Source organism: Gorilla gorilla, chromosome 10, assembly GCF_029281585.2.
Source record: "Gorilla gorilla gorilla isolate KB3781 chromosome 10, NHGRI_mGorGor1-v2.1_pri, whole genome shotgun sequence".
Classification (NCBI taxonomy): Eukaryota; Metazoa; Chordata; class Mammalia; order Primates; family Hominidae; genus Gorilla; species Gorilla gorilla.
This window is the reverse complement of record NC_073234.2, coordinates 41,547,707-41,570,034: the sequence shown is the minus strand read 5'-3', so window position 1 is coordinate 41,570,034 and position 22,328 is coordinate 41,547,707. Positions and strand designations below refer to the sequence as shown.

General features: G+C 35.6%; 1 protein-coding gene across 3 annotated transcripts in view; it reads left to right on the top strand.

Moving 5' to 3' along the window:
• SLC16A7 (solute carrier family 16 member 7) overlaps positions 1 to 14,493 on the top strand; it is a 191,582-nt gene extending 177,089 nt beyond the window's left edge. For all 3 annotated transcript variants that reach the window (XM_031016541.3, XM_055359221.2, XM_055359222.2), the window contains one exon: positions 4,073 to 14,493. In XM_031016541.3, the coding sequence (XP_030872401.2) occupies positions 4,073 to 4,329 (257 nt within the window). In that variant the 3' untranslated portion in view covers positions 4,330 to 14,493. The remainder of the gene's footprint in view (positions 1 to 4,072) is intronic.
• The last annotated feature ends 7,835 nt before the right edge of the window (positions 14,494 to 22,328 follow it).

Below are 22,328 nucleotides of genomic sequence, written 5' to 3'. Positions count from 1 at the left end.
CTGTGAACTTAAGAACTTATGTTAGACTGATAATTAGTAGCATAATCTTCAGGATTTTTATCTACTTCAGTTGTTTTGGTCTCTTAAAAATATATCAGAAAAAAATGCTATTTTATCTTTATCATTGGTGAACAGATCTCTCGTCTGTTTATATTGAAATGAGCCAAAATTGTAAAATATTCTCTCAAAAGGTCAGAATCTATTTTTTAGTTGAGTACATTGGATATATTAATTTGAAATTTGTTACATGCTGAGAAAATACATTTATAATATCACTGATAAGAATATATTCATGTGTCTATTCCATATAGAGAAAGACAGGGATGACCGAAAATTTATTCACAGTTTTTTTGAGGGCCATTCATGTTCCATGTTTATAAATTGGAAAGATTACCTTCAGATTTTAAGATCTGAAATATTTTCAAAGATGCCAATAAAAGTGTCTGTGCTAAATTATTCAGTAAAAAGATGCAGTACATGTTTAGAGCATGACCAAAGAATACCCTCACAAATTGAGAAGCTGGTCTGATACTTAAGAGAGAGAGAGAGAGAGAGAAATAGATAAAATGTACATTACAGAAGCATTGGATTTTTGTTGGAATTGCTTGTGGTTATTTTATAGTTCCCTTCTGAATTACAGTGGTGAATGCTTTTAGAAGTAAATTATGCCTTCTGAACTTATGGTTTAAAGACATGTATCAGAGCATTTTGAAGTTAAAACTTTGTTTAGTCTTAGACTTTAAATGTTATAAATATTACATTCTGTTTGTGCACCAGCCTTTGCCAGCAACCAATGTATATTGTTTTGGTTAATACCGGACTTAAGTATTCACTTAGACTCTTGGCCTGCTCTCTCATGGTCAGAGTCATTGCCAGGCTAAATGTAAATTTTTCCATTATTTAGTCAGTTTTTAAACTGTTTTCTACATGACATCAAGGAACCATTCTGAAAGTGTGAAAAGTTATGTTTAATTTGTTAATTTTAATGACATCATTGACCTTTTGTCTCTTCATTTTTTTTTCACTTGGTTAGGAATGTATCAAAGTCGGCTCTAAGACCTAGGTGGTGTGGTTGTTGTCTTTCTCTGTCCACCAGGGCTATCCTATGGTATCTAGCACAGGTGTTTTAGGTGGTATATCTCTCAATATAAATATACCATGACATCAAAACAATTGTCAAAAGAGAGTGGGCCGGGCGCAGTGGCTCACGCCTGTAATCCCAGCACTTTGGGAGGCCGAGGAGGGCGGATCACGAGGTCAGGAGATCGAGACCATCCTGGCTAACACAGTGAAACCCCGTCTCTACTAAAAAATACAAAAAATTAGCCGGGCGTGGTGGCGGGCGCCTGTAGTCCCAGCTACGCGGGAGGCTGAGGCAGGAGAATGGTGTGAACCTGGGAGGCGGAGCTTGCAGTGAGCCGAGATCGCGCCACTGCACTCCAGCCTGGGCGACAGAGCGAGACTCCGTCTCAAAAAAAAAAAAAAAAAAAAAAAAGAGAGTGAAAGCCAGTAGGTCTTGTTATTTATCAGGCAGTTGATTTTGTTACATAAGATAAGCACAATTGGTCCTTCTTTTTTTTTCATACGGAATTAGTTTGATCAACTGAGTTTTAGAGCCTATTCTTATCCACACAATTCTTAGTGTCAACAGAGAAGTTACCATGCATGAGGGGATGAAAAAAGAATCAAGTCCAAATACATAGTGGGGATAGACTCTAAGAATTAAAATAAAGGAATCTTATTTGGCCACTCCCACCTGAGCAGATAATGTGCATTAATATTTTTAAAAAACAGTTTCAATATTTTTGAATGCTTATTGTGTTAACATTGCCAAACCATGTGCCACTGGTAGCAAATGGCAATAATTGATTTTAGACCTATTGTTGAAACTCTCAGACTGTAGCCATTATATATCCATTTTTTTCATTCCATGTCTGCCATCCGCTACCCCTAATATTTCTTGACTTTTAGATTGGCTTCTTCTCTATAGTATTTGATTATCGCTAGAACTGCTGGCCCATAGTAGGCACTGAGTTAATATTTTTGAATGATTGAATATTATTGCTGTTACGTCTTACATAGTTGCAGCACAGCAGTGAAAAGTAGGGAGTGTGTGGTTTCTATTTCATATTTGTTTTTTTCAGACTGAACTTTCACTGCTCCTCTCAGAAAGAATTGAAGCTTTAGTTCTGGAAAGCATATCTGGTTTCTTGATGATGCTAAAAAATTCTTTTTTTTTTCTTATTAGAGGTATTATGCTAATTATTATTTAATCCTTAAAATATTTCTATTTTTATTATTTTTTATTTTATTATTATTATACTTTAAGTTTTAGGGTACATGTGCACAATGTGCAGGTTAGTTACATATGTATGCATGTGCCATGCTGGTGTGCCGCACCCATTAACTCGTCATTTAGCATTAGGTATATCTCCTAAAGCTATTCCTCCCCCCTCACCCCACCCCACAACAGTCCCCAGAGTGTGATGTTCCCCTTCCTGGTTCCATGTGTTCTCATTGTTCAATTCCCACCTATGAGTGAGAATATGCAGTGTTTGGTTTTTTGTTCTTGCGATAGTTTACTGAGAATGATGATTTCCAGCTTCATCCATGTCCCTACAAAGGACATGAACTCATCATTTTTTATGGCTGCATAGTATTCCATGGTGTATATGTGCCCCATTTTCTTAATCCAATCTATCATTGTTGGACATCTGGGTTGGTTCCAAGTCTTTGCTATTGTGAATACTGCCGCAATAAAAAAATTCTTAAAACATTTAGAAAGTATGCTGATGTGGCAGCCCAAAGTGGTATTAACTCTGATGGGCCATGGACCTAATGCTTTTATATTTAGAAGTATAATAATCATTGTAGAAACAGAAATATTTGACTCAAGTTAAGAAGGCAAATTAAAATTATGCAATTTTTGTTATGTTTATGACTATATCATGCTTACTTAAATAAACCCATTATACCATCTACCTGATTAAAACAGAAAATTTTGTTTAAATAGGTAATATATTACAAGTAGCCAAATTTAATGTTGAGCCACTGACTAGATTCTAGGGAGAATGCTATGGATTCTGACTAAACAGACTGGTTTGAAAGTTGTGTATCAGAATCACTTGGAATGCATATGCTAATTTATATAGATTTGTATACACTAAATTTTGCTGTTAATAATTACTAAGAATTAGATGCCTGCATAAGCAAGAGACAAAACTAAATATAAGCTGACAAAATTGTAAAAGTCAATTAACCTTCATATTAAATGGCACCAGGCTAGATTTTAAATGGTCTCAATAATCAAGTGGAATAGTTTTTTTACTGATTAGTTTCCCCTTAATAATTTAGACTCAGATAAAGTGAAAAACTAGGATTAGCTCAAATAGTGACATGGCACTTAAACAACAGGTTAGGTGAAGCCATTCTGCAGAGTAGTTAAGAATGAGTACAGACAGACCTCAGTTAAGAGTCTAGATTCTACCACTAACTAGCTACATAACCATGCCCAGATTACTTCACAGTACTCCTTGTAAGGATCAAGTGAGATATTACAGATAAAATTCTTAGGCTAGTATGGGGCATAGAGAAAGCACTTAGTAAATATTAGACACTGTTAGGAACCATGTAAAAGCCTTTGGGTTTCTCCTAAAGAAAGTAATTTTTCTCTATTGAAGAGAAAAGGAAGCATGGAAAGGGTGAAGCAATCCTAACATGTGCTGTAAATAGAGATATCTATATTCACATGTATAGATATAAAAATATACCTCACTCGTGTATGTATTAATATATACACACAAAAAATGCCTAGTTTGTCTTGTTTGTATATTTTACCGAGAGAAATAATTTTTAGTAAATTTAATGTACTAGTAATATAATACTGTAAGTGTCTCTGCATACCTTTACTAAGCATATGTAGAAGTCATAATCTAGATTTTTTTATTTTTAAAGTCTTATTTGACATTAATTTAAATAAGAGGAATATACTTTGAAGAATAATTTATTTGAATTTTTATCATTATATGACTGTTTTATTATGCCAACTTAAAAGATGTTCTTTGTCTTCTAGGTAAATTGGTGGATTTAACTGGAGAATATAAATACATGTACATGTCCTGTGGGGCTATTGTGGTAGCAGCAAGCGTGTGGCTGCTCATTGGCAATGCTATCAACTATAGATTGCTTGCAAAGGAAAGGAAGGAGGAAAATGCAAGGCAGAAGACCAGAGAATCTGAACCCTTGAGCAAATCTAAATATTCGGAAGATGTTAACGTCAAAGTTTCAAATGCACAGAGTGTAACCTCAGAAAGAGAAACTAACATTTAACAAGAATCACATCTCTGATTTCAGTGTTTATGACTTTATCTAGGAGTTTGTTTTTCATTTTGTTTTTTTAAATTATTAGAAAAGGTTTTAGCTGAAATGAGGAGTCACAATTAAGGATGGAGATGATATTTTCCTCAATGGCAAATTTTAAATTAGTTTTTAAAAACTTATTTGGATAGTTAAATTTTGAGATTATGCAATAGAAAGAATCCATGCTATAGGTTTATTTCCATACCTGACTCTGGGTGTGGTGGTTAAAATACTAATTTTAAAGTCTTCCAGTGACTTTCGGTCTTGGTTATATGGAGAATTCTGAATCCCAAACCCTGGTTTAGGTAGGTAAGGAGGATGCCTAATCCTACAAAGTGACCCTTTATACATTTCATTTTTTATTTGATATTAAAGTATGAGATAGAGTTGAGAGACAATTAATTATCCCCTCTTACACACAAACACACATACTCCCACATACTTACCCACATGTACACAGAGTATCTGGAGAATAAAACCCAAATTCAAAAAAAAAATGTTAATTTATTTTTAAGGTAAAAATAATCCATGAAGATAAAAGAAACATATGTCTGCATGCTACTTTACAATGTTGGTTTTAAAGATAAGCACATGGGTAAAAATGAGGGTGATCCTTATTCAAAAATAACATCTGACTACTATAAAAATATTTGCATATATAAGTTTGACAAAAGAAAATCAATGTTAAACCATTAAATCTGAGCACAGTTAGACTTGATTAATCCATGCACATGATTTTTTTTGAGTAGGGAGCATTAGTACCTGGTGCTAGAGAATAGAACCCTCAAATAATTTTTAGAATTCTTACCTAATATGTAAAAGTCTGCATGACTCTTAACAATGAGCCACATCCATTGATTTTACAGGGATTTTAGTTCGTAATCCAGAAAGTAATAATCAGGGATTTTATTTTAATCAGGCATCAATCCAGATTCACTGTTATACTGAAATATCAAAGTAAAATCCTAGTTGGCAGGATTGTAAGTAGACCGAATTCTAATTTTTCCCAACACATAGTGGTAATTGGAGGTTACTGTTATGAATACTCCATCTGACTACGACTAAGAGAGTGAGGGGTGTAATGAACCCTCTAAGCTCTCTCAGTTCCTTCCCTTCCACAAAATGCAAGAGCAAAAGCAAACTACAAACAGGCCTTGTGCTCAACCACTGGAAATGCCTCCTAGGATAAGAATGGCAGCACTTGAAAATTCTGCCCTCTACTGATGAGACTTCCTGCTGCCTTTGGACATAACTAAGCCAGGAAACTTAAAAAGCCTTCTAGAAATAGAGACACTGTATGACTTGCAATTGTAGGTATAGTTTATAATCTGATAGCAAAAAACTTGAAATATTGCAGCCCAGTTTAATTCAGCACTTTCCCATTTTCATAACTATGTGAAAACATCTGGGAATTTGAAACACTCCTGAATACAGAGGCATATTCTTTTTAAACTATAAATACCATTTTGAGTGAGAAAGTACTTTTAAACAAGAAAGAAATTGTACATTATGACTAAAGTTATAAATATAATATTTATATCTATAAATCTGAAGTTTAACATTATGATTAATTTAAAAAGTATTTAGTGCTTGACAATTAAAGTAGTGTCACTCTTAAGATGTCAAAGGGAATTAGCCATTTTTTTATTGTAATAAAGGCAGGTGCTATTTTTTTCTGGTGAGATTGCACTGGATACCAGGCTTTCGTAATAGTTAACATTAAGTATTTGATTCATAAAGTTAATTCACTGCTTAAGCATGTGGCTCATATTTAGGAAGCTATATAAAATTCAGTTTTTCATTTAACATTTGCTCTTTTGCATATGAAGAGATATTTGTATTTTTCAAATGTTAAGTAAAACAAGATGTGCCAATATCATAGGTAAATAAATTAGGGAAAATGTGGGACTTTACGGCTGTTTTTAATTTAGTTTCACCCGATCTTGATTCTTGAATTAGCTATGTTTATATTTTTAGTTCTTTTTTATTCAACTCAGATTTGTCAAGAAATGTAACCTCTAAATTGTGTAGTACCTCTCCAATCATAAATTTTCAAAAAAAATTCTACTTTCCAAAAAGTGTCTTGAATTCTCTGAAAAGGCACATTAAACTAATATGAACATCAGATACCAGGGGGAAATAAATGGCAAAGTAATAATCATGAGGTTTTAGGTCAAAGACTACATTATATATATTTTTTATTACCTTCTAGTAGAGACATCCTCCTGGGTGCATTTCAGTGGCCTTCTCCAGGGAGGAGGTTTATTTACTTACTGATGAGTTTCTCGTCATGTCAAAACCAGTTCACATTTGTCTGGCTGCTCTTTGGTTGTCTTCATTCGTTATTTATTTCTAACACTGTATTAAATTGTTAGAAAAGAAAGTAAAACTTGCACATTCAAAGCACATGGTTTGTACAGTCACACCTGGCAGTAGCACTGCACAGTTGTTACAAATATGCACACACGTTAACTGCTATGCATAAATATTGACAGTTAAACCAGAACACAATTGAAACAGTGACATAAATACCTACAGGATTCAGAATTGTTCCAGGGTAATATAAATTATTCTACTTGTTCACTCTCCCCACCCTCTTGAACTTGTTAGATTTGCTGCTTTAGCAGAATCTTTCCAAGATTGAGAAAAGTGTATCAACCTAGGATTTTCATTATTATATAGTCACATAAATGGAGGAGGAGATATATTTGGCTTCTGCCTCTGCAACAATTAGTATGAACATATTTCTTTCTCTAGGGAATAATAGGTTTTAAACATTTGTGATATCATGAAGCAAAGTCAGGGTATACCACTACAATCCCCACTAATCTCTATTCCCACATTATGAAATTGTACAGAAGAAAGGGTGTCATTAAATCAAGGTATCCAAATAATTCATGGCTACTTTAACTATTTTTTCATTCGTGTTAACTGAGCCCCCCATATTTTTTACTACTTAACCTTAAATATGCCATCACTAATTTATGAATAGAACATTGGGTTTGCACTTTTCCTGACCTATCCTCACCCCCTTTCCTGATCCTTTTTGCATTCACCTAGCACACCTTAAGAGACAACAAATCTGGTTTTAGTGTATTTCATATTGGAAGACATGATGTTTTCTCAGTATAAATCTACATGTCTCATAAATAATCACTTTTTTGGTGCCAAGTTTCAACCCTTTAGCTCATGGACTCATTGGCCTCAGCCTAGTACTAAGAAACAAGTAAAATAATTAGATTTTCTATGTTTGAATGTGCACTTTAAAAAATCTAGATAATTTATACTCATTCTTTTCTGGCTGTACAACATGACAATCAAGAATATAGAAAAGAAGACTAAAAGATATATGATATAAATGTAAGTTTTTATGTAGATGACATAAATATGAAGAGATATTCTTGGTCAGTTAGTTGAAACATTTTTTATCTAAAACACCTTTAAAAAATCCCTTTCATATGTAGAATGTGGAAGACTTTTAATAAAACAAAATAAAAATTGTTATTTTTAGGCTTAATTTAATAGGGAGATTGGATGCATAGTGGAAAGGGAACTAATATTTATGTATTATGCATTTTGCTTATGTAATGCCTTTCAATATGAAAACCAAAACCATGGCAGAATTATTACTAGCTTGATATGACAGATGAGTGAAAACAAAAAACAAAGAAGCTCAGCAGACTACCCAAAGTTAAAAGGCAGTATGAACCAAAATTAAAACTCAGGTTTACCTAACCAGAAAGATCCCCGAGGTGTTCACTACCGTGCTGCCTCCCAATAGAGGCCAGAGAAGCAAAGGAAGATAAAATATAGGTACAAAAAAGATACATCCTATATAGTAAAACAATTAGGTTTAACTGTAACTTGTATTATGATTTATTTAGTGTTTATCAGAGAACTGCATTCGCTAGAACCTGAATATGTAATTTCTTTCTTTCTTTTTTTTTTTTTTTTGAGACTGAGTCTTGTTCTTGTCGCCCAGGCTGGAGTGCAGTGGCGCAATCTCAGCTCACTACAACCTCCGCCTCCCGGGTTCAAGCAATTCTCCTGCCTCAGCCTCCCGAGTAACTGGAATTACAGGCATGTGCCACCATGCCCGGCTAATTTTGTGGCTTTTTTTGTTGTGTTTTGTTTTGTTTTAGTAGAGATGGGGTTTCTCCTTGTTGGTCAGGCTGGTCTTGAACTCTGACTTCAGGTGATTCACTCGCCTCTACCTCCCAAAGTGCTGGGATTACAGGCGTGAGCCACTGCGCCCAGCCTTGAATATGTAATTTCTGATTGCCTGCTTTTCTCCCCAATGCAAATTATCTCAAATAATGATAATTATTACATATAGACATAATTACTTCAATATGACTCTTTTTCTCATAAAAATAATGACATATTTGAGTCAGGCATAATACATTTTTTCTGAGGTTGGAGTTAGCAGGAAAATGTTATCTTTTATGAATAAATAATTCCCAGATTGGTTGCTACATATCATGATTCAAAAAGTAAAATAATTACCTGGATGTGGTGGTGTGCACCTGTAGTCCCAGCTACTCAGGAGGCTGAGACGAGAGGGTCATTTGAGCCCAGGAAGTTGAGGCTTCAGTGAGCTATAATGGCCCCACTTGCAGTCCAGCCTAGGCAATAGAGTGAGACTCTGTCTCTATTAAAAAAAAAAAGTAAAATGTTCTTACTAGAAAACATTATATTTAGAATTTTAGTGATTATTCCATTTATAATATTATCCCTAGCTACCAAAAAAAAGATTATAAGATACAAATGATTTGGTTTACCCATACAGTTACATATTAATTTTCATCATTTAATACAACTTACCCTACACCGTAGCTTATTTTTCAAGTTTCTTTCAACATCTTTGTTGTCATTCACCTCTTTGTCTATTTGTTCTGTAGAGAAAACAAGTGTCATTGCTTTTGTCTTCTCCATCTAGACTTTTGCAGTCCTTAGACTATAATTCTCCTTAGCTCTATTCAAATAGTGCACTTGCAAGGCGCTGCATTCTTCTCAAAGTCAGCCATGATGCACATGTTTATAATTACATACACATATAATTGAATATGATTTTAGAGTCTTGAAAAACTGATCTTCCTTGGCACTATCCTGAATGTTTTTGATTTTCTTAAAGTGCCTGACAATATTGAGTAACAAAGCTTACCATCACCACATTGCACCATTATGTATTATTCTGTAGTCTCCATCAATGCAGTGACATCACTGATACATCATACAAGAAACAAGATTTCTAACCACAACTATTCAGAGCAGTAATTAGCATCTATATTGAGAATATAAGACTAATATTACAAACTTGACTTTACTCATCTCTCTCTAAGATTTTGATTTCTGCACAACCATATGCAGAGCTCATGTTTGAGAAGGCACTTAAAAGCTGAGAGGCCCAATGATCAGTAATTATAATGCTTGCATGATCAAAATTATAAATTCTCTTTGTTGATACAATTAAAAATGAGTAATTTTCTGAGCTTATGTCATTTTTTTATAGTTCTGATTTTCTCTTCTTTCCTATCAGTTGTTTGTACACTGGAGATTTTAGCTCTTTACAGGGTGCTACAATCTGGTTTATTTTAGTCTTCTCTACTGCTTTTTCTTCACTTTAATTCATTTATGTGCAAATCAGGGAAGAATTGCTGTAGTATTGAGAATGGTCATTTTAAAAGTCTCTACCTTAAGAGCAAAATTAATACTGCAAAATGAATTTTTGATTTTACAGGAGCATATGGGAATTTAGATCAAATTACATCTCCCATCCCAATCTCCTGCTTCTTCATCATCTCCCCCCTTTTCTTTATATAATTATTTTTTAAATGTTTTCCTTTCTATATTTTTATAATATCTAGGTAAAACTTGTTTAGCATTTTTTATTTAATTATGGACATATTTAGTATGGACTTTTGTTTCTTTGGTGTATTTAGTTACACTTGTTTGCATGATCTACATGTTTTTCAGTCTTCATATATACTTGTTAATAAGGTGAGCAATATTCAGGAATATTTCAGTAGGCAATTAATGATCATAAATTTATTCACATTTCAGTAAATATTTTTCACATGATCAAACAGGATTTTTTGTTTCTTTTTAATTTAAATATGGCAAAATAAGCTAGAGAATCTCAGTGTGAAAACACTGATACTGAACATTCTATTAAAATAGAATAAGTTCGTGTAGGGACATGGATGAAATTGGAAATCATCATTCTCAGTAAACTACCGCAAGAACAAAAAACCAAACACCGCATATTCTCACTCATAGGTGGGAACTGAACAATGAGAACACATGGACACAGGAAGGGGAACATCACACTCTGGGGACTGTTGTGGGGTGGGGGGAGGGGGGAGGGATAGCATTAGGAGATACACCTAATGCTAGGTGACGAGTTAGTGGGTGCAGCGCACCAGCATGGCACATGTATACGTATGTAACTAACCTGCACATTGTGCACATGTACCCTAAAACTTAAAGTATAACAATAATAAATAAAATAATAAAAATAAAAATAAAATAGAATAAGTTGATAAAAAGCTCCTCTGTTCAGAAAAACAAAAGAATGGCATTTTATCTCACATAAATTTAGGATGAAATTTTAAAACATTCTTTTGACTAAGACTTTAATTCTTACATGCATCTAAAATAAATGTTTTGAGTTAGACTCAGTTTATATAGCTTCCTCGTTAGAGTACACATTTTTTTTCTCATCCTCCTAATCTCAAGAGTACATATTTCTGACAAGCTTTTCAATGGTACGATGGCTTTTATTTTTCTATCATCAACTTTCTATATTTAACTAAAGCATTAGTATTTCTAGATTTAGTGAAATAGCAAATATGAATTAAAATATTTATCTCTAGACATTAGATCTATTGTATTTTGATTTGTTTTGATATATTTATGTCTCAGAAGATATGTTTAATGAATTCATTTCATCCTCTCAACCCTCAGTTTTGTTAGGTATCCACATTTTTACCATATAAAACTAGACTGGATTAAGGATTTTGCCTAAACCTATACCAATACTCTGAATAAATGCAGGGTTGGAGATAGAATTCAGGTCTTTTAACTTCTAACACACTTTTTTCTCCATTGCACTACAGAAGCCGTAAGGTCATAATGATGATCTTTGTAGAGTAAATAAAATATTTTCCTAGAAATATATATAACAACCGTACTTGATAGTTTATATCCCAAATGAATATATTTTTCCAATCATGGTTTGCAAAATCATGTTTGCAAACTTACTTTGAAGACTATTTCCTGATTGCCACAGCAGATAATTCGTGGCAAATCGGAAATAATATTTAGTGAGATTATTTTGCACAATATATGTTGTTATAGCAATATCAAAATCATTTAAAACATATCAACATTGTATTAATAAAAAACGTCAATATCTCATTAATTCCTTTTTTATTTTATGTTCCTTTTTATTTTAGAAGCAGTGTTCATTTTTTTCTAAAGTAGAACGCCAGAGCACAGAACACACAGTTCAAGTTTAAATTATTAAATTGTATGCAAGAAATTATTGCCATAGCATAGTCTTGAGGAGAACACTTCTACAGTATTTCTTGATCTAAGAACCTGAACATGTGTTAATGAAATTATTAGAATAAGTTCTATCTCAAAAATTTCTTATTTTATGAATGTTTTCTTCACCTAATAAACAATACTAAAATTCATAACAGCTGTCTGGCAACAGTGTAATTAGAGCTTCTTTTATATTAGAGATTCCATCTACCTCTGCATCTTATCTAGCTAGATACAGTCTTTCTAGACTTTCTCCTTTATTCCCGTGTAGAGAACAAACAAAAATCACACCTAAATTAAAGATCTGTGGTGAAGGGGAAGAGGGGTTGCTATTAGGAGTTTTCCCGGTAAAACTGTAAAAACAGTAATCTGCATTCAGTATTTGTTTGCCTAGTTCATCAAGATATTTACCCTAAAAACACATTTTAATAAAAATTTGGGTAAACTCATGTATCGCAGTAAAATCTTTTATGAATTGAGTGGGCCCTAAAAACATCTGTAGTACGTGATGTGTTTGGTTAGATTCAGCCAAACCGACACCCGTATGCTAAGACTGCATTGTCATTCTGACAGGAGGCAGGCCTCAGTAGTTGCAGTGAGTGCATTTACTAATATAAAGATCCTTCTTTGTAGTGACAACAAAAATGAGATTGTAACTTAATCAAATATGAGTCAGATATAGTAATTCCTGATATTGCAGATGAAAGAGCAGGGTCTTTTCAAGTGCTTGCTACAACTGACTAAATTTGAAGCTTTTTATGTAAAAGTTCTTCTCCCAGATATTTTAAACCAGTATGTTAATTATTTCCTAGAATGAATAATTCTCCTTTTTTGATAGATTTTTGAAATTATTTTACTTACTACTTACATACTTTGAACAAATACGTTTTTCTTATCCCAGTATTAAATTGAAACAAATATTTAAAATAAGATTGTTGGAATAAAAGTTATAGATAGTCACTTGTTGCTAATAAAAGACATTCCTTGGCAACAGCCACATCCAGCTAACTTTTGCAAGAATTTTTTAAGGGATTAGATTTAGGGGTTAATGTTTAGAATTATTTTTAAAATATAAATTATATTTTAGGCTGTATTTTTGTGATTTTTAAGTGAAAAAAATAAAATGTAGTTGTCTTCTTTATTCTATAGATATCTTAATGACCACTGAACAAATGATCATATTGCCACATGGTCTATCAACTATGGTTACTATGATAGTGAAATAAAGAGGATAGTTTTGCTTGACACCTAAATGATCCAAAGAGTTGTTTTTACATGACTTAAATCATGGCTGTATTATGTCATTTTTAAAGAAAATAAAGTATAAAATAATACATTTAAATACCTGTCAAAATTTTAAAATATAAGATAGAACCTTCTTTTTTTGCCTTCTTACACATGAATGTACTTAAAGTATTGTTATGTGATCTTGGGATACTTATTTATTTTTGAAATTTGTGTATATATAGCACTTCTGAACTTAGCAAATAATATGTGTAAAGGAATTAACCAAAAATGAAAGAACTGGCATTTTCATATGGATACATATTTTGCTTAAACTAAATAAAATAACTTAGATTTATTTAAATCAGGAATATTTTATGTTGTTGATCATTTTTAAAGTATATTTTATTCAAATATTCCTACTTTGTTTTTCAGCACACTTGTTTAAGTTCTTGCCTTTCAGGTATACTACAGTGTTATATGAACATAATGTTTTAAAAAAATCTCAGTTGTAGTTTCTAATTTTCACTGCATAACAAATTTGAAACCAAATGTTGAATTTCTCTGTGAGGGTACTTATTTTGCCTACAGTTTCAAATATATTTTCAAATTCATCTCTTTCTTACTAGACTGTGAGCTCCTTGTGGACAAGGACGTTATTTTAGTTATAATGACAACTTTAATATCTAGCAAAGTGCCAGGCATAGAGTATTCCTTTATCGAAATGAATTGATAGATATTGATTATTAAAATGCTACTACAGTATTCTACGATGCAGGCTGAATGTATATTACAGTAATTCTCTGGCTAATTTTAAAAGTAAGACATAGAAAACAAAACACCTGTAGCATTTTCTTTATTTAAAATTGAAACTCTTTTGAATCCTTTTTATTTTGTCAAACATTCTATGCAAATATTGAAATATGCAACAGCTAAACTTTATGGTACATATTAATTAGTTTTATTTTCTTTTCAAAATCAGAAATGCTGTATTTAAGCTTCCTGGAAATGTCGACAATCATTTTAATGACCAAAGGTGCTACTTATTTTTCAACATTGACCTTGATCATAAGTGCTTCTATCTGCTGAGCTTTATTTATTGTTTTTGGACAGAAAGTTTGGTGGGAAGGTTGCAATAAAATCAGAATCTCTCTTGTCTGAATTATGCAGTTTAACCCTGTCCATGTTCCTCTGTACTCTATTCTTACTGTATTTTAGTTATTGTTTCTTACTTATCACTAATTTTTACTGCAGGTCTGTGCTGTTTCTTAGAAAGTACGTGCATATATATTTCTATAATATGTAAGAAAAAACCTGTATTGCTTATTAAATTAAAATTAAAATAAAAAAATTCATGTTAAATTTTTGAAATGAAATCTATACTACATATTTTTAAGGGCCATTAAATGCTGTTACTCTCTGCTAATCAAAACATAATTTTCCACACCAGACCAAATTAAGGGCATTTCTTTTGTCTGAATGGACATAATTGACAATGTCAATAGAAGTCAGACACGGCCAAAAATACAATGAATTCCTAAGGGCTGAAATGAATTTTTACTGTTGTTTTTCGTGAGTATACATTTTAATAGATTTATACAGAGTAAACAAACAGAGTTCAAAAAGAGAACATTACTGGCATCACGGAAGATCCCCTCAAACCCCTTCCCAGCCTATTCTTGTTCTCTGGACTTTTTGTAAAAATAGACCATTTTTTTTAGAGCAGGTTTATGTTTACAGCAAAATTGAAAGTCCACGGATTTTCCATACACCCCTTGCCCCAACACATGCATAGCCTCCCTAATTATCAACATGACTCCCCACCCCGGCCCCTCGAGTGGTAAATTTGTCACAATTGATGAACCTGTATTGACACATCATTATTACTCAAAGTTCATAGTTTTTACATTAGGATTCACTTTTGGCATGGTGCAGTAGTTTCAGTGCACTGGAACTCTGTACTCAAAATAGTCATCCCAATCCCTTAAACCCTGGTGACCACTGATTACTATCTCCATAGTTTCGACTCTTTTCAATGTTATTTAGTTAGAATCATACTGAATGTAGTCCTTTCACCTGGCTTCTTTCACTTAGGAATATGCATTTAAGTCTCCTCCATGTATTTTCATGGCTTCAAAGCTTACTCTTTTCTAAAGTTGAGTAATATTCCATTGTCTAGATGTTCCAATCTAGATGTCCTACTTCAGTAGGACATCTCAGTTGTTTCCAACTTTTGGCAATTACTAATAAAGCTGCTTATAAACATCCTTGTGCAGGTTTTGTTTGGACATAAGTTTTTAACTCCTTTGCATAAATACCAAGGAGTATGATTGCTGGATTGTATGGTGAGAGTATGTTTGGTTTTATAAAAAGCCATCAAGCTGTCTTTTGAAGTGGCTGTACCATTTTGCATTCCCACCAGCTTTGAATGAGACTTTCTGTTACACCCTCTCCAGCATTTGGTATCATCAGTGTTCTGGGTTTTGGCCATTCTAATATGTGTGTAGTATCTCATTGCTGTTTACTTCCCTGCTGATATATGACGTAAAACATCTTTTCATATGTGAATTTGCCATCTGTATATATTCTGGGTTGAGGTGTTAGTCTAGAGTTTTGGTCAATTTATAAATTGGGTTGTTAGTTTTCTTACTGTTTTAAGAGTTCTTTGTATATTTTGGATAACAGTCTTTTATCAGATATGTCCTTTGCGAATATTTTCTTCCAGTGTGTGGCTTTTCTTCTTATTCTCTTGACAGTGGTTTTGGGGAGGCAGAATATTTTAATTCTAATGAAGTCCAGCTTGTCAATTCTTTCTTTCTTGGATTGTGCCCTTGGGTTGGCATCTAAAAAGGCATTGCCAAACCCTTAATCATCTCAATTTTCTCTTCTGTTATCTTCCAGGAGTTTTATATGTTTTTGTTTTTTACATTTAGATCTGTGATCCACTTTCAGTTAATTTTTGTGAAAGATTTAAGGTCTGTGTCTACTTTCATTTTTTTTTGTTTTTGTTTTTACATGTGAGTGTTCAGTTGTTTCAGCACCATTTGTTGAAAAAGTTTTCCTCCATAGCATTCTGTTGCCTCTATTGCTCCCATTGTCAAAGATCAGTTGACTATATTTATGTAGGTCTATTTCTGTACTCTCTATTCTGTTTCCTTGATCTGTTTGTTCATCCTTTTGCCAATACCACACTGTTTGCTTTACAGTGGCTTTATAGTGATTCTTGATGTCAGGTAGTGTTAGTCCTTCAACTTTATTCTTCTTCAATATTGTGTTGGCTATTCTGGGGTTTGCCTCTTCATTTAAACTTTAGAAATAGTTTATTTATATCCACAAAATTACTGGCTAGGATTTTGCATTGAGTTACAACATTCTCCTTTAGCTCAGCAAGTTCATTAATATCCACCTTCTGAAGCCTACTTCTGTCAGTTCAGCCATCTCAGCTCTAGCGCAGTTTTGTGCCTTTGCTGGAGAGGTGTTACAGTCATTTGAGGGAGAGAAGGCATTCTAGCTTTTTGAGTTTTCAATGTTTTTACATTGATTCTTTCTCATCTTTGTGGGCTTATCTACCTTGTATCTTTGTGATTGCTGACCTTTGAATGGAGTTTTTGTGGGATCTTTTTTGTTGATGTTGCTGTTGTTTTCTGTTTGTTCATTTGTTTTTTTAACAGGCAGGCCACTCTGCCTTAGAGCTGCTGCAATTTGCTGGGGGTTCGCTCCAGACCTCAGTCGACTTGCTTTCTCCCATACCTGGAGGTTTCTCCACTGAAGGATGTGAGACAGCAAAGATGGCAGCCAGCTTCTTCCTCTGGAAGCTTTGTCCCAGGTGGGTAGTGACCCATTGCCAGCCTGCCCTACCTGTAGGAAGTGGGTTGGAGACCCACATTGGGTGGTCTCACACAATCAGGAGGAATGGGATCAGGGACCCAACTAAAGAAGCAGTCTGGTTGTTTTTTGGTAGAGCAGTTGTGTTACATTAGGGGTGGGAGGGTCCCTTCCTCATCTGGGCCACCTTTATTCTCCAAACCTGGCAGGCTGGAGTGGCTGAGTCAACTGAACCACAGAGATGGCAGCCACCCCTCTCCCCAGGAGCTCCATCTCAGGGAGAGATTGCTTTGTCCGTGGAACCCTTGCTGGAGTAGCCAAAGCCTCGCAGGCAGGTCCCACCCAGTGAGGAGGGATGAATCAGGGTCCCACTTAAAGAAGCAGTCTGGTCACAATCTGGCAAGGCAGCTGTGCTGCATTGTGGGGGATCCTTTCTCATCTGAGCCATCTGTATTCTCCACAATCGGCAAGCTGGAGTGGCCGAGTCTACCAAACCACAGAGATGGCAGCCACCCCTCCCCCAGGGAACTTGGACCTGTCTCAGGCAGACTTCAACCCACTGCCATTGACTGGCTGGGATCCAAGCCAGTGAGTCTTAACTTGTGAGGTACCATGGAAGTGGGGCCCACAGAACCAAGTTACCTGGCTCCTTGGATTCAGCCCCCTTCCTGGGGATATGTACAGATGGATTTCCCACTTTGCCAAGGATCCCAGGGCTGGACTATGTAAAACTCCTGGGTCTCTGTGAGTGCGTGAGCAGCTGCTCTGCCGAGACTCCACACACCTCTGTGTATCAGACCCAAGACCCTGGTGGTGTGGGCTCACTAGGGGATCTCCTGTTCCGTGGGTTGCAAAGATCTGTGGGAGAAGCCTGGTTTCCCAGCAGGCTCACACAATCACTCACCACTTCCCTTGGCTGGGGTGGGGATTCCTTTGGCCCTGCCCACTGTTCTTAGCTATCTGTGGGTTGAGATGTTCTTCCAGTCAGTCCTAATGCAAGAACCTGGATATCTCATTTGAAGGTGCTGAATTCATTTGCAACTTTTCATTCCTCTCCATGCATGCCACAGACGATCGTTGTTTCTAATCAGCCATCATGGATCCACCCCCCTGGCTGGGATTTTGATTGGGATTAAATTGAATCTGTAGATCAACTTGGAAAAAACTGATATCTTGATAATATTGTCTTCATATCAATGAGCATGGACTATATCTCCATTTATTTAGTTATTCTTTGGTTGCTTTTATCAGATGTTTGTAGTTTTCCTTACGTAGATCTTGTATGTGGTTTGTTAGATTTATGCTTGAGTATTTAATTTGGGGGATTCTAATGTAAATGGTATTGTGTGTTTAATATCAAATGTCATTTGTTCATTGCTGGTATATAGGAAAGTGATGAACTTTGTATTTTGCCCTTATATTCTACAACCTTGCTATAATTGATTATTAGTTCCAGGAGTTTTTTGTCAATTAGTTCAGATTTTCTACATAAATGATTATGTCATGTGTGAACAAAGACAGTACTGGGCCTTATACTTTCTGTTTGGGGATATTATTAATTACTGATTTTATTAATTTAATCGGTACAGGCCTATTCATATTGTCTATTTGTTCTCATGTGAGTTTTGGCAGATTATATCTTTCAGAGAATTGGCCCATCTAGGTTATTAAATTTGTGACCATAGAGATGTTCATCATGTTGCTTTATTATCCTTTTAATGTCCATAGGAACTATACTGATGTCTTCTCTTTCATTCTAACATTGGTAATATGTGTTTTCTCTCTCTATTTTTCTTACATGGCCTGACTAGAGACCTAACAATTTTACTGATCTTTTTAATGAGCCAGTTTCTGGTTTTATTAATTTTCTTCATTAATTTCCTGTTTTGAAATCCATTGATTTCTGCTCTTTTATTATTTTTTCTTTCACTTACTTGGATTTAATTTTCTCTTTTTTTTTCTATTTTCTAAGGTTGGAATATTAGATGGAAGATTTCACATGTTTTTTCTTTTCTTTTTTTTTCTTTTCTAATATATAAATTTGGGTATGAATTTCCCTCTAAGCACTGCTTTAGCTATATTCCACAAATTTTGATTTTTTTATGTTAGTATAGTTCAAAATATTTTAAAATTTTTCTTAAGGTTTCTTCTTCCATCTAGTTTTATTTAGAAGTGTGTGGTTTAATATCCAAATATTTAGGGATTTTCCAGCTATCTTTCTGTTATCAATTTCTAGTTTAATTCCATTGTGGCCTGAGAGCAGGCATTATATGATTTCTATTCCTTGACATTTGTTAAGATGTGTTTTATAACCCGGCATGTGGTCTGTCTTGGTAAAGGTTCCATGTGACTTCGAGAAGAATGTATATTCTGTTATTGTTGGTTGAAGTAGTCTATAGATGCAGGTTATGTCCAGTTGATTGATAGTGTTGTTCAACTATGTCCTTATTGATTTTCTGCCTGCTGGATCTGTTCATTTTTAATAGAAGTGGGTTGATGTCTCCAACTATAATAGTGGATTCATCTATTTCTCCAAATTGTTCTATCAGCTTGTGCCTTATGTATTTTGACAACCTGTTGTTAGGTGCATGCATTAAAGATTGTTAGGTCTTATTAGAAAATTGATTCTTTAATCATTATGCAATGCCCCTCTTTTCACTTGACAACTTTCCTTCCTGTGAATTTTGCTCTGTCTGAAATTAATATAGCTCCCTCTGTTCTCTTGATTAGTGTTAGTATGGTATATCTTTCTCCATCTGTTTACTTGTAATCTATATGCATCTTTATATTTAAAGTGGGTTTTTTTTTGTAGACGATATATAGTTGGGTCTTGTTTTTTGATCCAGTGTAACAGTCTCTTTTAACTGGACCTTTTAAACCATTGACTTACTATTGATATATGTGGATTAATATCTACCCAATTTCTTACTATTTTCTATTTGCTGCCCTTGTTCTTTGTTCCTATGTTTGTCTTTCACTCTTTTTCTGCTTTTTGTGGTTTTAATTTAGCATTTTATTCTATTTTCTCCTCTTTCTAAGTATACCAGTTATTTACTTTTTTGAGTGGTTACCCTAGAATTTACAATACTCATTTACAACTAATTCAAGTACACCTTCAAAAACACTGTGTCACTTCATGGGTAGTGTGAGTACCTTATAATGACAAAATCATCCTAATTATTCCATCCCTTGTATCATTACTGTTGTTCCTTTCACTTATACATAAGCATGCATAAGAATATATACGTGCGGGAGGGCAGGGCCAAGATAGCCAACTAGAAGCAACTGCAGTCGAAGGCTCCCATGGAAAAGAATGAAAACAGCATGCAAATCCTGCACTGGTAACCAAGGTATCCAGGTTCTATCATCAGGACTGACTAGGTGGTTGACGTGACCCACAGAGGGAAAGGAAAAGCAGGGTGGTATGTCAGCCCACCTGAGAGCCACACAGGGCAAGGGGAGCCCCCACTCTTAGCCAAGGGAGGTGGTGAGTGATTGTGCTACCCAGACTGGGAAACCATGCTTTTTCCACAGATCCGTGCAACCCATGGATTAGGAGATCCCACCTGTGAGCCCATGCGACCAGGGCCTTGGGTCCCAACCACAGAGCTGTTTTATTCTCAGCAGCCATTCAGCTGGAGTCTGCCTAAGACTACCAAGTTCCCTGGGGGAGGGGCAGCCATCATCACTGTGGTTGCCTGCTGCCTAAGTCATCTGAGCTCCCTGAGAGAGGGGTGGTAGCCATCACTGCAGCTACCTGCTGCCTAAGAAAACTGAGCTCCCCAGGGGAGAGATGGCAGCCATCACTGTCACTGCCAGCTGCCTAAAATGCTGAACTCCCAGTGGGGAAGGGCAGCAGCCATTACTATAGCTCCAGGCCATCATTGCTCCCCGCTGGTGCTGGGAAACTGGACGGCTTGGACCCAAGAGGTATTCCCCACAGCACAGCACACCTGCTGTGGCAGCTGGTGTCCAGACTGCCTCTTTAGGCCAGACCCTGACCCATCCCTCCTCAGTGGGCAGGGCCTCCCTGCAGGAACTTCAGCAACACCAGCCAGGGGTTTAGGAAGAGAACTCTGATCTCTCAGGGCCTGAGCCCCTAGGGGAAAAGGTGGTTTGGTCTCCCAGACTTAGTCTTTCTCATTGCTAGCTGTGAGGAATCCGAGCAGCCCAAACAGTGGGTTTCTCCTCAGCACAGCACACCCCTTCCACCAAGGGACAGCCAGAGTGCTTCGTTAAGCAGGTCCCAGACCCCTGCTCCCTGACTGGTTGAGACCCCCCCTGCCAAACAGGGGTCACCAGACAACTTATACAGGAGCATTCCAACTGGCATCAGGTCAGTGCCCCTCGAGGACAGGGATCACAGAGGAAGGAGCAAGCACCCAACTTTGCTGTTCTCCAGCCTCCTTGGGTGACATCTCTAGGTGCAGGAGGAACCCAGGTGAATACGGCCCGAAGTGAACCCCCAGCAAACTGCAACAGCCCTACAGAAGAGGGGCCTGACTGGAAAAACAAACAAACAACAACAAAAAACTGAAAGCAACAATACAGCATCAACAAAAAAGTCCCGACAAAAACTCCATCCAAAGGTCAGCAGCCTCAAAGATCAAAACTAAACAAATCATGAAGATGAGAAGCAACAAAAAAATGTTGAAAACTCAAAAGGCCAGAGTGTCTCTTCTCTAAATGACTGCAACACCTCTCCAGCAAGGGCAAAGAACTGGGCAGAGGCTGAGATGGATGAATTAACAGAAATAGGCTTCAAAAGGTGGGTAATAACAAACTTCACTGAGCTAAAGGAGCATGTTCTAACCGAATGAAAAGAAACTAAAAACCATGATAAAAGGTTACAGGAGCTGCTAACTAGAACAACCAGTTTAGAGAGGAACATAAATGACCTGACTGAGCTGAAAAACACAGCACAAGAGCTTTGTGATGCAAACACAAGTATCAATAGCCAAAAATCAAGCTGAAGACAGAATATCAGAGCTTGAAGACTATCTTGCTGAAATGAGGCAAGCAGACAAGATTAAAGAAAAAAGAAATAAAAAGGGATGAACAAAACCTCCAAGAACTATGGGACTATGTGAAAAGACCAAAGCTATGACTAATTGGAGTACCTGAAAGAGATGGGAGAATGAAACCAAGTTGGAAAAAAACTTCAGGATATCATCCTGGAGAACTTCCCCAACCTGTCAAGATAGGCCAACATTCAAATTCAGGAAACCCAGAGAACCCCAGTAAGATACTCCACAAGAAGATTAACCCTAAGACATATAATCATCAGATTCTTCAAGTTCAAAATGAAGGAAAAGATGTTAAGGGCAGCCAGAGAGAAAGGCCAGGCTGCCTACAAAGGGAAGCCCATTGGA